The sequence below is a fragment of the Neolamprologus brichardi genome, chromosome 3 (assembly GCF_056152115.1).
Source record: "Neolamprologus brichardi isolate AB-2024 chromosome 3, ASM5615211v1, whole genome shotgun sequence".
Classification (NCBI taxonomy): Eukaryota; Metazoa; Chordata; class Actinopteri; order Cichliformes; family Cichlidae; genus Neolamprologus; species Neolamprologus brichardi.
In genome coordinates this window covers 35941605-35955294 of record NC_142106.1, presented here as the reverse complement: position 1 = coordinate 35955294, position 13690 = coordinate 35941605, and the positions used below count along the sequence as shown (strand labels likewise).

General features: G+C 41.3%; 3 protein-coding genes across 4 annotated transcripts; 2 read left to right on the top strand and 1 right to left on the bottom strand.

Annotated features, from left to right (window-relative positions):
• Positions 1-2844: 2844 nt before the first annotated feature.
• On the top strand, positions 2845-3904 carry LOC148104272 (uncharacterized). Its single transcript, XM_087838315.1, has 4 exons — positions 2845-2898; positions 2992-3090; positions 3216-3427; positions 3826-3904. Exons 2-4 carry the CDS (start codon positions 2992-2994, stop codon positions 3902-3904), a joined length of 390 nt encoding a protein of 129 aa, XP_087694441.1. The 5' UTR covers positions 2845-2898.
• Positions 3905-4748: 844 nt separating this feature from the next.
• phf23b (PHD finger protein 23b) lies at positions 4749-9317 on the bottom strand. Its single transcript, XM_006807707.3, has 5 exons — positions 8778-9317; positions 7506-7537; positions 7298-7390; positions 6568-7183; positions 4749-6456 (listed from the first exon to the last, which is right to left on the bottom strand). Exons 1-5 carry the CDS (start codon positions 8803-8805, stop codon positions 6263-6265), a joined length of 963 nt encoding a protein of 320 aa, XP_006807770.1. The 5' UTR covers positions 8806-9317; the 3' UTR covers positions 4749-6262.
• elp5 (elongator acetyltransferase complex subunit 5) lies at positions 7653-12643 on the top strand. Of its 2 annotated transcripts, none has more exons than XM_006807708.3 (9): positions 7653-7896; positions 9676-9759; positions 9844-9904; positions 10002-10079; positions 10803-11014; positions 11396-11571; positions 11655-11750; positions 11844-11944; positions 12056-12643. In XM_006807708.3, exons 2-9 carry the CDS (start codon positions 9705-9707, stop codon positions 12162-12164), a joined length of 888 nt encoding a protein of 295 aa, XP_006807771.1. In that variant the 5' UTR covers positions 7653-7896; positions 9676-9704; the 3' UTR covers positions 12165-12643. The 2 variants fall into 2 exon arrangements, with proteins under 2 accessions (XP_006807771.1, XP_035771165.1); XM_035915272.2 differs by lacking the exon at positions 7653-7896 and adding an exon at positions 8067-8409.
• The last annotated feature ends 1047 nt before the right edge of the window (positions 12644-13690 follow it).

Here is a 13690-nt window from a genome sequence, read left to right as displayed (position 1 = left end):
CAGTAACACTCAATAAACATTAAGCTATTAAACATGATTAAATGTGCCTAGGCATCACTACTCTCCTCTCAGTCTCAAAATGAAAAAACATTAAATTTAGGCTCAGATCAAGTGCAAGTAGTCGTATCGTAGCACATCTTTAAAAACCGAAGACGCAGGAGCATTTGTTTGGCTTAATCCTAGCCTTTAGCCTCTAACCAATCTTCTCTACTGAAACCTGTAACCTCTTAAACACGAGAGCCAACAAAATGTCCTAACATCTGAAAGATGGTCCTCACGCTTACATCTTCGGGAGGACATTTGGTCCTGTGTTGTAACAAAAGGACATGTACAGTCGCACACCCAGCTCGAGGCTCCTAATGAGGCCTGTCCCCGATAATGGGGGTAATCAGTGGAGCCTATCTGGCCTCTGCCCGTGCTGACATGCTGCCAGCCTTGTCGTGGCTTATTTATACATGACTGATCTATCAACACTGGCTCTATGTTTGGTGAGCCTCAGTGTCCCAAAATAGAAATAATTAGGACAGGGCGGAAAAAGAGGAAAAGTGAAAACGTGTCTCAAAGCGCATACCCTTCGAGTAGACCCCCACCGGCCCCACCCGATCCTCTGCCAATCTCTATCCATCCTACACTGTCTCTCTTGTGTTTTGTTTTCTGAAGCAGGCCGACGGGAGGAAGACGGGTGGAGAGGGCTGTCTGTGTGGTCTCAGTGGGGTGGTGATTTGAAGTCGGGCGAAGCAGAGTGCTTTAGATAACCACACACACTGATGCTATATCTGATTGCTGTGGATGGGTCCTTTTCTTTGGGGATTTACGACACAAAAACAAGCTGACTTACACAAATACTTTAATTAATTAGTAAACTTACTACAGTTTTCATTGGTCAGTAATTATTAATGATCGATTAGGTATTCTAGATACACTTATTAACTGCAAAATGCATTTAAATGGGTTTCTGTAATAACTGAGCAAGTTATGTGTTCACTGGGTGGATGCTAAACAGGTAGCGGTTTCCAGCAGAGAGCAAAAGGAGTACAGCATATTTGGTTCTTATCAGAGAAAGAATGAACCTTCATTTGAGATGCTATTTGTCATCTGATGTTTGCACGGTGCAGCAAAAGTCTTTTAATCTTTCAACTCTTTCAAAATAAGTTCCCTGTATGCTGAAGTCTGATTACTATAGGCTGCATAAAGGAACTTGTTTGAAGAAAATGAAGTCTATAGAAACCTGACAGAATAATGCAGCTGAAATAACAAAAGCTGAGTTTTTGATGTCTGTAGCTGAATTCACTGCACAGGCTTAGGATCACCTCTGAATACCATGTTCAAAGAATATAGTTGCTTTACACACAAATGTTAAAACAGTCTCCACAAACAGCAGTGTCTTCTCTGGGCCTGAGCTCCTTTAAGGCGAGGTGGAAAAGTTGCCTTTTAAAATGGTGAGTAAAAAATTGTGTTGTTATTTTTCAAACATTCACAGATGCTGTATGCTCAAGCTGTTTTTATATTGATACGCGGTTCAAAATACAGCATCTGCAATGGCATGGCGTTACATCAGTGTACATGGCACATCTGTGAAGGCACCACTAATGCTGAACAATATGTGCAGGTTTAGGAGGAACATCTGATGCCACCCAAATGACTTTTTCCTTTTCAAGGAAGCCCTTGCTTAATTCAGTAAGAGAATGCCAACACAAAGATGGAGTGAGATGTTGCTACACCCACTCTCCGACTACAGTGTGACCGTACTTGGCTTCAGGACTTCGGGTGAGCAGTGGAGATGTTCGGGGCCCTGAATATTGAACCGTCAGTGGGTCTGCCAGTGGAATTTGTCGTTGTTGGTGCTATTTGAATCCAGTTTGAATCAACACATTGTTTGGATTCCTCCATCAGATGACTCAGAGGACATTCAAATGACTCCAGCTGTGGTCAGTGGTTTTGGATCCTGACCAGCCTCTGCTCCACTTAACGCACATGCAGCTGAAGACTTTGTCTAACACCTGTTTGAGCTCCACTGCCACGAGGACAGATTACTACCTCATACCACAATACCTGCATTGATTTTACATTTAAGCTTTTCATTGTATCACACTGAGATTCTGAGCTCTTCGCTTTTTTGTATTTTCTTAACTGAGCTCCTTGTTTAGTGTAATTTTGCTTTTCAAGCTATTTTCTTCTGTGACAGCCGTGACACAGTAGTAAATAAAGTATGTGTTATCTTATGTTAAGCTTATCCTAAAGAAATCTGGGTGGTAAATCGACATGCTTGCATTTGCAGATCACTTCACGGTTCATAACTCCACCTAAATCTCTGCTTTTGTAAAAACCGGGCTGACGAGCATTCGATGTGATACAGTGTAAAGAGTATAAAGATGTTGTTTTCACTCATGCTTCTCAGCTTCATGCCTGCATAAATGACATGGGAGGATGTAAAGCCTGAGGGTATGCATTACTCCGGGCGAGCTTGTAAACTAAGTGGTCTTATCATACTCTCATCTGTCCGCAGCAGCAATAATGAAAGCGGAGGAGGGCGTGGTGGGGCCGAAGCCATGTGTGTGTGTAGCTGTATGTAAGTGTGTCAGGGCATGTTGTCTGAACCTAAAATCTCTTATGGTTTTGACAATAATGATTGACAATAATGATGTTAAGGAAGCGAGGCGGCAGGTTTAATTGGCATGTCTGAAGTCACATAGTCTCTCACACACACACACACACACATACACACACTTAGCCTAAACAGCCCCATAATAGTCCCAAAATATAAACCCACCCTGGAAGCATGGCTACAAATACCCTCCTCTCCACACTGGTCAGCAGAGAGGGAACCGCACAGAGACGCACAGTTGGACCCGAGACAGCTTAGAGTCGAAATCCAAAGAGAAAACCAGAGATTTTAAGGTGAGCAAAGGGTTTGTTTTCAGATTCTTTTTGTTGTGTGACTGCACCCTTACAGGGAATCAAGACTCACAATCTCTCTTTTGCACTGTTCAGATGCTTGGCTCTAAATGGATGCTGCCCTTCCTGGCTCTTTACCTGCTGCTGGAAGAGATATCTGCTGCTGTCATACCAAGCAGATCCAGAAACAAGAGGGTAAGCCCTCATGTTTTTTTTCTTAACAGACATTAAATTTATTACCACTTTCGGACAAGCAATTTAAACAACTACTGGCATTTAATCCTTTGCCATCTTATTGAATGATCTGATTACGTCCTCAGGAGGTCACCTTAATGGACCAAGAAGTCTTTTCCCACCTGTTCGATCACTTGGACATGAGCGACCTCTCTGTGGGTGACGCAGGGGGGATGGTGGGAGATGTGGACAATGGCTCCTTTCAGTCAGAGACTTTCATCACCCCGACAGAACACCTTCCCGCCCAGCGGCAGCACCCGAACCAGCACCAGCATAACCGGAAAGCCAATGAGAAGAGGTTAGGACAAATGGCTCTAGATATTTGTCGAACAGTTGGTTATACAGCCACACGTGATAGAGAAAAGGTGTAAATAGTACAAATTAGCTGTAAATACGGCAACTATGTGCTTATGCAGCTTAAATAAACTGACAAGTTATGATTTATAGGGATGATTATTACTTATATTAGATGTATTAATCCTATGATGTAATTTACAACAAAGTCAAGTAGATGAAGATGAATATCTTAACACTATTGAAGATTTTTAGCTCTTGGCCAAAATACATGTAATTCTGATGTAAAAATGAGAAGATCAAATGATCAGTCCGGAGCCAAATGATGTCTTTTGATTTGATGCTTGCACGTCTTTGATTCCCTGATGTTGTGTTGAATTCTGCCTGCTTTCCTCTCTACAGGAGGAAGGTCGCTCCTCTGGACCCCATCGGCGGCTTTCAAATATCCAGCTTCAGAACCCGAATGGTGAGCGGCAAATGACACTTATCCCCATTTTCCCACCAAATAACCTGCGTCACAGCGACATTTAAATGCCACAAGCTCAACACACTCGCACTGTTGATACATAAAGCATACACGTGGGCCTGAAACATCGATGGCTTTAGCTTTAAACAGAAGTTATTATTCAGATTATTTTTAGCAGACTGCAAAGTAAAAAATATTCAAACAGAAATATATGCTGTCCCATTCAGTGCAAAGAAAGCAATCTATTCCTAAACTGGTATTCTATGAACAAAAATATCTAATAAATAGTTTAAAATATACACAAATACACATACATATATGTATGTGCATATGTATGTATATATATATATATATATATATATATGTGTATGTGTGTGTGTGTGTGCATGTGCTTGAGTCATTGAAGTCATTATTGCTTGAATGTCCTATTTGCATATGCAGTTATCATCTTTCATGGCTTGTGTAAGTTTTCCATGACACTGGTAGCCATTTCTAGCCACTACAACAATGCTTCAGCATTAATAATTTAAAAACCTTGCACTTGTTTAATATGAAGAACTGAGCATTTATATATTTGTTTTGCAGGATGAACCAGACCTCCACAGGGAAGATTATCAGAACTAGAAAGCCTGCTAAATACCATGCATGAACTTTTGTATAACTTGGCATTTATTCAGTATCTGTGCCATACTAACGAGTGAGATTCCTGCCAGCTGTCGCCCTCTGCTGGTAGAAGACAAAACCTGACAAACACTGCTGTGTGCCAACACCTAACAAAATGTGATATGTAACAGTTTCTTGGGTTTTTTTTGTGTGTGTCATTTTATTAAAGAAAATTAAAAAACTCAACCAGCATGTTCCCAAAGACTTTTATTTTTCAAGCTACAATTAAAGGAAAAAAAACCAAAACAATATCAGACTGCAGAAAATATAGAATTTGCTTGAGTATTCTCTCTTCACTTTCACATATGTACAGTTGTCAAAGAACAGGATATGTACACAGAATTTTAAGTTGTACGGAGAATGCAACTGCTACTGGAGACTTACCATGACTCTCCCACGAACAAAAGAAAAAACGCACATGGTAAAACCAAACAACATAAACAAAATGACAACCTAGACAGCCTCAACTTGTTTTCTGTACACTACAACTTTGTTCTCGATGTGAGACAATCATATGTCCTTTTTCTGATGCGGGGTGCATCTCTAATCACCCCCTTCCTCAGAAAGCCTAGAAATAAAAAATACATACATATATATATATATATATATATTTTTTTTTTTAAACAACCATTCATAAACGAGCCTCAGAGCTACTTTGACATCGTAAAGTTGGGCAACAAACCAGTCGTCTTACAGCAACGTTCCCCCCCGCCCCAATATCAGATGATTTAAATACAAAAAACAAACAAACACATAAGTAAAAACTGACTCACGGTTAATGGCTAACTGATTAATAAGCCGGACTGTGAGAAACACTAAGCACGCTGTCATGAATGCACATGACCAAGTCCGGTTTTAATTAGCTGTAGCTCATCTTAGCCCCGCCCCCAATTTTCAAAAAAAAAAAAAAAAAAAAAAAGGGAAAAAAAAGGCGGGGGTGTATTTAGGTTTTAAAAGTGCACTGCTGAAAGGACAGTTTGAGTAAAACTAGATGCATATGAAGATGCAAAGTGATAAATCTTATGCAAGTCAATGAATTGAAACTTCTTATTTCAGGAGGCTTAAAGACAACCCAAGAAAAAGCTCAACACAAACTACCAGAGTACGATCGAAACCAAAACGAACTGCCCATCTGGCATTATGACGTGCGTATAAAGTAATAACGGGAGTGACATTATCCACCTCTTAACTGACAATGTAAGCTGGGCTTCCCTCTCCCCAACTCTGCATGTGTTGTATTGATTTAAGGTTGGGAATGATTGGACCAAGCTCAGGGTGGTACTCCGGAGACCAAAGAAGAAGGTTTTCACTAATTTGTCAATATGCGCAAGAAATAATTTACAAGTCAAAAGTGGACCTTCAGTCAATATGAGAACTATTGAGAAAAAAAAAGTATATGCACATCACCAGAACTGTAATACTAAAGCCAATCAATGCTGACGTCAATTAAGAACTTAAAAATGATTTGGAACCGTCAATATTGCCTTTTTTTCCAGTTCTTCACAGTAGCAAAAGGGGGAACGAAAACTAGACGTGAGGGATAAATAAGAATGGTTGTGATTGTCGAAAGAAATCCAACAAACTGACTTTACAGTTGCCCTCCGGGTGATAGTTTAGGCTGTTTTGGCTGTAGGCATCAAAGAAAGTTAAGTGTCAGACGACAGCAAAAACAGATCAAACGCTCCTTTTCTTCTCCAGTCCTGCTCAGCTTTAAGTGTCTTTTTTGTGTCCCGACCGCCTCAAGTCCCTGCACTTGTGGCAGTAAAAGATGTCGGGAACGTTTGACTTCTTGATCTTTGCGCATGACAAGTGCACCCATATGCCGCACTGGTTGCACTCGATCATCGGCCGCCCCGCGAATGGCTTCCCGCAGTAACAGGTGATCAAGTCCCATGAATCATCCCCTGTGTGGATAAACAGACCAGAGTTACAGGGGGATTATGGTTGTGAGTTAGTTCAAAGTAAGCAACCACCAAGTAAATAACAGACAAAAGGTCAAAATTACAGTGTCTTACCTGATTCCACCATAATGTCTTCATCAGCGATCCATGTCTCACCCTCACTGGAGCTCATTTCTGCTTCCCTGATGGATTCGTCTGGCTGCACCTTCCCCATGCTCTGCATGCTCGAAGAGGAGCCCCCGTGCCCAGGCAGCTCTTCCCTGCCAGCTCGTACCTCGGAGTGCGTATTCCGTGCCTCGGAGTCAGTCTCGCTTTGAGGAGCTGAACTCTTGAGCTTCTTAGCTTTGGGCTGTTTTGAGTTCTTGCTGCGTTTGATACGGGCTCTTTTCTCACCCTCGCTGCTGCCACTATCTGCTGCCCCCATGGCAGAATCCAGTGACAGCTTTTTCAGTTTTTTGTCCTTCTTGCGCTCTCCCTTAGTGCTGGCCTGGGTCTCATACAGAGAGTCTTTAAGCTGCATCTTATCCAGCAGGGTGCTGTCAGAGTGCATGCGCCGAATACTTTTGCCCTTATTTGCTCGAGCTTTGCGGACAAATGTATGGATGGTGTGGATGTCGGAGCCCCCATCTGCCCAGGCATTGCCATTGGAGCTGCTCCCTCCACCTCCACCATCTGCTGACAACCCTGAACTGTGTGCAGAGCTGGATGATGTTGGGGACCACGAGCTTTCCTAAAAAAGCAGACAAAAACATCTTCTGTCAAAACTGCAAAGTAGTCACTACATCTAATATGATACGTAAAAAAAAAAAATGGAGGGGGGAGAGAAAAAAAAGCAACAGCTCACCTCTTTTGGACTGGGGATGTAACCGGCATAAGCCAGGACAAAGCTGCAGAACTTGTTGAAGTCCTCAACAGTCCTCTTCTTCTTCTCTGGGGGCTACAGGAAACACATGTCTTTGTTTAAGAGAGTGAAGCTAACCTACACAGCCCTCCACAACAGAGGGCAGCTGAGTCAAATAAAGTGCTCAAATGATAAAAAAAAAAATACTCACCAGAGGTTCCGTTTTACACGTTAACAGTGAATCTGTTGAAAAAAAACAAAAAACAAAACACGTCTGTAAGTCACAAGTGACCACCTTTCAGCTGCTTAACAGCCACTACATTACAAAGCATACCGTTGCCGAGGGAGAGTGGACTAATGCTAGCATTAGCTTGCTAACACGGCTCAATACCTTAATCGGGATTATAAACGATGAAGCGCATGCTGGTCTTATTTGAAAACAGTGTGTTTGTAAAAGCTACGTTAAGTTAACGTCCATATTTGACTGAAGGTCAATTGAGCGGAAAAAAAAGACCAACTAACATCTTCAAGACAACTTCTGCGTCCTTAAACAACGCAACCGGTGTCACTTTGTGACTGCTTGAACTTCACAAAATTAGTGGGTGTGTAAAAATCACTCTAGAAGAAGAGTTCGTTGTTTTCACGCCAGGTTTATAAGGAAAAGTTGACTGGATTGCTAAAAACGCGTCTGTTTGCTGGACACCATGCTTTTGGTACATTTTGTGTGTATGCTAATGCTAGGTGACGTTTAGAGGGGAAGCTAACTGAATGTTATGCAGTTTGTAGCGTTAACGGCAAACGGGCAAGGGAGAGTAACTTCATTTCACTGAGCTTTTACAACAATAGTTTTGCGTGGCCGAAGGCTTAATTTGATATTTTTAAGGGTTGTCTTGTGGCTAACACCCTCTTGATCAGCTAGCAAACCAAGGTAGCTTTCTTGATATAGTAGTGGGAGGCTCCATAGCAGAGATAGCTTTGTGCTATCGGCTAATGTTAATCGGGCGTGTCGTGCTGGCTACCTTTGAAGTTTGAGCTAATGTCCAAAAAAAGGGGAGATTTTTCTGAATTATATTTGTAAGCCATGTTATCTCAACTGACACATTAGAGAGGCTTCGGTGAGTTTGTTTGCAACCGTGGCTATGCAGCTATTAAGCTATGCGGTTCGGCGCGTTAATTAACTAGCAAGCTAACGGGAACTGTGTAATAAATGTTAACGTCAAATCTATGAACTACAATCACTGTACAAAAAAGTTGGAATCACACAGTCTTCACTTTTAAAGAACTTTCACGGTAGTTTAACGACAACACGTCCGACTGTCGGTCAATAGCGAGCTGTGACATTATTACAACACACGCAACAACGACGTTAGCCGTAACTCACTTTAGCTTACTGTCCTCAAAACGACAGCTTTACGCGATGAACAGATTAACATCAAGTGAGGACTGTTTTTCGTTGGGTTTTGTTGATAGTCCATAAGCATACCTTGGTGTTCAGACATTATGTCAAGCATTGTCGCCTCGCCGACACGGCCTCGATCCGAGAAGCAGAAACAGCAGGCGAGCTAGCCGGAGAGTGGCGGCCGTCGCTCTGCGCCTTCTCCCGGCGTGGCTGCACCTTAGCACTGGGAAACTTTGGCAGCAGAAAGCCAAATGTGTGGAGGATCGAAGATGCTGTCCTTCAAAGAAACTCCACACTTTTTCGAAGTCGTCCTTGTATTCCCTCGAGGGGGAATCCCAAACGGGGGCAAACCACCACCGACCTGTCGCCACACTATTAGCCCGACAAAATACTAATACCACCGTCGCTTGTTCTCAAATCTCCCACTCTTCGTCAGTGCACTAATCTATCCACAACAGAAGAGTAAACTTTCATTTAATTAACGCTGCAAATCACTGCAGATCCATGACGGAAACTTCCCTCGATGAAGTTTTTCGTTTCTTCGTCGTAGACATACAAAACGACCGAAGTTGGGGCTTTTTATTCCGCACGGTCCTCTTCGTGCGCGGCAGAAGCCTCTTGAGGCTGCCAGCGAAGGGTGTGCTGCAGTGTATGCTGGGTAATGTAGTTTAGTTTTCAGCCTTTCACCAAACGCGTTTACGGGCGTAAACGTTTAATAAACTACATTTTCCTTCATGAAGACGATTGAAGACACAGGGAACTATGGGATACGAAGTTTTTTTTATTTACTCTAACCACCCCAAACATAGTAGCTAGCGAAATCTGCTGTACTTTCACTGGACAGGGAAAGCTTTATTTTCCTGCGAAACATTACTTGTAGCGACTTTAGGTACTTATAATTGTTAGCTTTAAGCTATGTCGTTCTCATGAAGGCAAATTACTCATGTTTTCTTACGTATTCATGTTTTAAACGTCGGTGAAGCAGAGGCATGCTAACTAGCTGATGCTACCATGTTGTCTGAACTATTGCAAGGCGCTGATACTGGGGCGGTTCTTATAATACAAGGTAAATATGTGAACGTTGTCGACCATACGTATACATTGTTATCAATAATGATGACATTAATTGATGTAATTTATACTTTCATAGATTCTTGTAGTTATTCTGGGCAGCACCTACTTAAGAGCTTCATCAGTGCCGCATTGAACAAGTATGTAACCGTGTTTCCTTGTATACCTATTGTTGCCTAAAATATGTCAAAGTTGTGTATTGGCTTAAACAGTAACTGGCCTGTGCTATGATTTTAGAGAAGAACCTGTCCACGTGCTTGGTTTTGATGTCAGTGAGGAAGAACTGAAAGATGGATTAACAGCATCTACTCAGAGGTATTGAACTTTAATGCTGAAACAGTTATTTGATCAACAACAAATGATGTGATTTTGCTTAAAGGTTTACTTCATCTACCAAGCGAAATGCATAACAGTACCTGCTTTCAATTTTTTCCAGTGTGAGCCATTGTTACTCCGTTAAAGGAGTGTGTAATGTGTTTTTTCTAATGGCCATATACCATATATAGACTAACCAAAGACCCACACATTGGACAGCTAAATGGAAACATGATACACAAGGAAATACTTGATGTATTTGGTGCACATGGCAGATTCTATTACACCAGACTATTTTCTTCCTCAGAAGGCCTCGGGTCCCTGCCTTCTCACAGCAAAAACTGAGTTTTCAAAATTCTTTAAAGTTGATGTTTTAAAATTTCAGTCAATGTTTATTTTTCAGCACACCCTGAACTTTCTCATGAAGAAGTATTTAGGAAGGACATTCAAAGGTCTTCTTTAGATTTTGGCTGGCTTTTGTTGTGTTTGCTGTTGAGATGGTCCCACACTGCTTCAGTAATGTGGAAGTCCAAATGTGGATTCATAACTCTATCAGACTTGTTTTCACTGATTTTCAGCCAAGTTCTTGTGTAATCTGGCATACCTCAGCCCTTTCTCACTGTTTCCTTAACAATAGCTTCTTAACAGCCTTCCTTCCGCTGACACCATTTCTGGATCTTTAACATGGAATCAAACGTTCATCTTGTTCTTCTTTTACTTCAGGTTGCACTTTCACAGTGCTTATACGGACCCCCTTGGGTGGACTAATCGGTCGGCTTTTACAGTTCACCAGTTTTGTGTGGAGGAACTCACTCATCTGCTCAAACAAACATCACACCCCAAACCAGTGACTTTAGTAATCGACTCGCTGTCATGGATATTGAGACATGTGAGTCCACCTGCTGTCTGCAAGACTCTTCAGCAGCTTAAGAAAGGTGATAATGTATCTTCTGTGTCTCTGTGTGTGTGATTTAAGGTCCATGTCTTCAGTAATTTTACAGAATGGGAGGAGGTCATCTGAGCATGCTTTTAATGCTTTGACCTTTTACCCATCTTTCCCTGAGCCTAACTGACCACAAATTCAATCGCATCAGCATTTCTGTTGTGCGATCTGCAGCAATACAAAACAAAACCTAACGCAGAAAAGATGCTTGTCTTGGCTTCACCCCCAAAAATCTATTAAGTGGTTATCTTCCTTTAAAAAGCATATTATGCATAAAAGGCTCTCTGTGTTCACAGTCCTTCACGGGTGGCTTATTTTTAGTAGGCTGTGCAGCACTTCCCTCTGTTTAACGATTACGTTCTGTTTTCATTAGGGGGAGCCGTGAGAGCTGTTATTGGTCTGCTCCACGCAGATATGCACCAGAGGGGTACTGTGGGAAGTGTCTGCCACTTAGCTACTTCAGTTATCACAGTGGCACCTGGAACGAAGGGAGATGAAGCAGTGGCAAAAATAACAAAGCGATCAAAGTCGGGGAAAGTTACGCAAGATGTAAGAAGAGCTTGAACTTTAATTACTATTTTAAATTCCTACAACTTTTATGAAATATTTATTGTTCTGCTTTTTGTCATTAGGAGGAGATATTCAGCATCAAAGGGGATTTCTCAGTTACTGTAGTGAGTAAAACCAGCCATGCTGGACGCAGACAGACTGAACCAGAGGAACAGCAGGTACAGCGTAACATGTGTACAACAGCTTCACACATTATACGGATAAATAAGCAAACTTGTTATGACGCAAGTGTCCTTTTTGTGTCTGTGTAGACGGACCCAACAGCTAACTTGACTTTCAACATTCGCCTGTCTGACACAGAACGCGAGGCCAAGGAGAAACTTGCTCTTCCCTTTGTCTTCAGCAAAGAGAAGTCAGACTTTTTTTCAGTGACCACATCTAATATATGTTGATTTTCTTTCTTTCTTTTTAAAACTTTTTTAAACAAACAACCTAAAAATACAGTTCTCTTTTAATCTTGCAGGAAAACCGCTCTGCTCCAATCGGGCCCAGGTTCCGGTCGAATTCTGTATGAGCCCGATGCCAACGATGACTACGACCAGGAGGACCCTGATGATGATCTTGATGTTTAGATTTAAGGCAGGAAAATCTGCTGAAGATCCACGTTTTATCTGCTTTTTTTTTACCATTGAAGGACTGAAAAGCTTTCAATGCTTTAAACTTATTTCATGTGTGCTATCTGTTGGATATGTACGAGACGTTATCATTTCACTTTTTCTAAAAATATAAACTTTATGTTGTTGTTTGTGGATAAAATTTTTATTTTTTTCTGGTTGGTTATTTACAAAATAATTTATTTTTGATTTTGTGACTTTTGCACTGAAATGACTGGGTTTTTTTCGCACTATGATTTATTGCAGTGACTTGGACAAAAATAAATGAGTTCACAAGTGCTTAAAGACCAAAAAAAACCAAACCCCAAACAGGTTTCTCTTACACAAAACAGTATTTATTACTTGTGTGCATCTTAAAAATCCTGGATATCTGTTCATCTGCCACATCCTCTAAACATCCTATAGTAGGAATTAAATCAAATGCTGCTCACAACCAGAAAATGTCCCGTATGTATATATTGTCTCATTGGCAAAAATGATCTCAAACCAGTTGCTCTTTTGGGTACAATACTTAAATACTTTTTTAAATTTATGAGCCTTTGAGGTTGATTTATAATCAATATATGTTTAAAATATGATTTGTGAAAGGGAAGGTTTACAAGCTGGTACTCAGACCTGCCACAGTGTATGGTTTGCAGACAGTGGCAGTGACAAAAAGACAGGTGGTGGCAGAGCTGAAGATATTAAGATTATTATTAGGAGTGGCCACAATGGACAGGACTAGAAATTAGTACATCAGAGGAACAGCTCAGGCTGAGCAGTTTGGAAACGAAGGCTGATATGGTTTGGACATGTACAGAGGAAGGATAGTTGATACATTGGATAAAGGATTTTGAAGTTGGAGCTGCCTGGCAGGAGGGAAAGAGGAAGGCCACAGAGGAAGTTCATGGATGTCACAGAGGAGGATGTGCAGAGGGCTGCTGCAACAGAGCTAGGGAGGGGGTGAGTTGATCCACTGCGGTGACCTCTATAGGGAGAAGTCCAAAGAAGTTGAAAATGTATACTGATTTATAGATGATGTCAGCAGGTAGGTCTGATGGCACTAAATAATTAGTTTTGAGCAACAGTTCGACATAAACACCGATGCCAATTGCAGTGTCAGATTTAATAGTCTGATAGTTTACAGAAATTTGATTCAAGCAACTTTTTAGCATTGATTTACAATTACCAAGTCCGTGATTTACTGACAGCTGTCAAATACAGTCACATATTCATTTCAGTTTGGTTTGATATTGTCGTTATACAAGCTACACAATGCTCCAATAAATCATTACATTTCCTCTTAAAAATATACAGGCCCGTCCATTACCACCAAGTCACACGGCTTTCTCACCAAGAGTTATGTTTACGTAAAACTCCACATACGTATTTATGTAAGAGTACAGCTGAAGAGCTAAAGAGCAAACTAAAAGTTGTTAATTTGAAGGTTTTAGTTGACATGCTCGTCCTCGTCGGTTTGTTTTCTTTCCACGTGGACGTGCTGC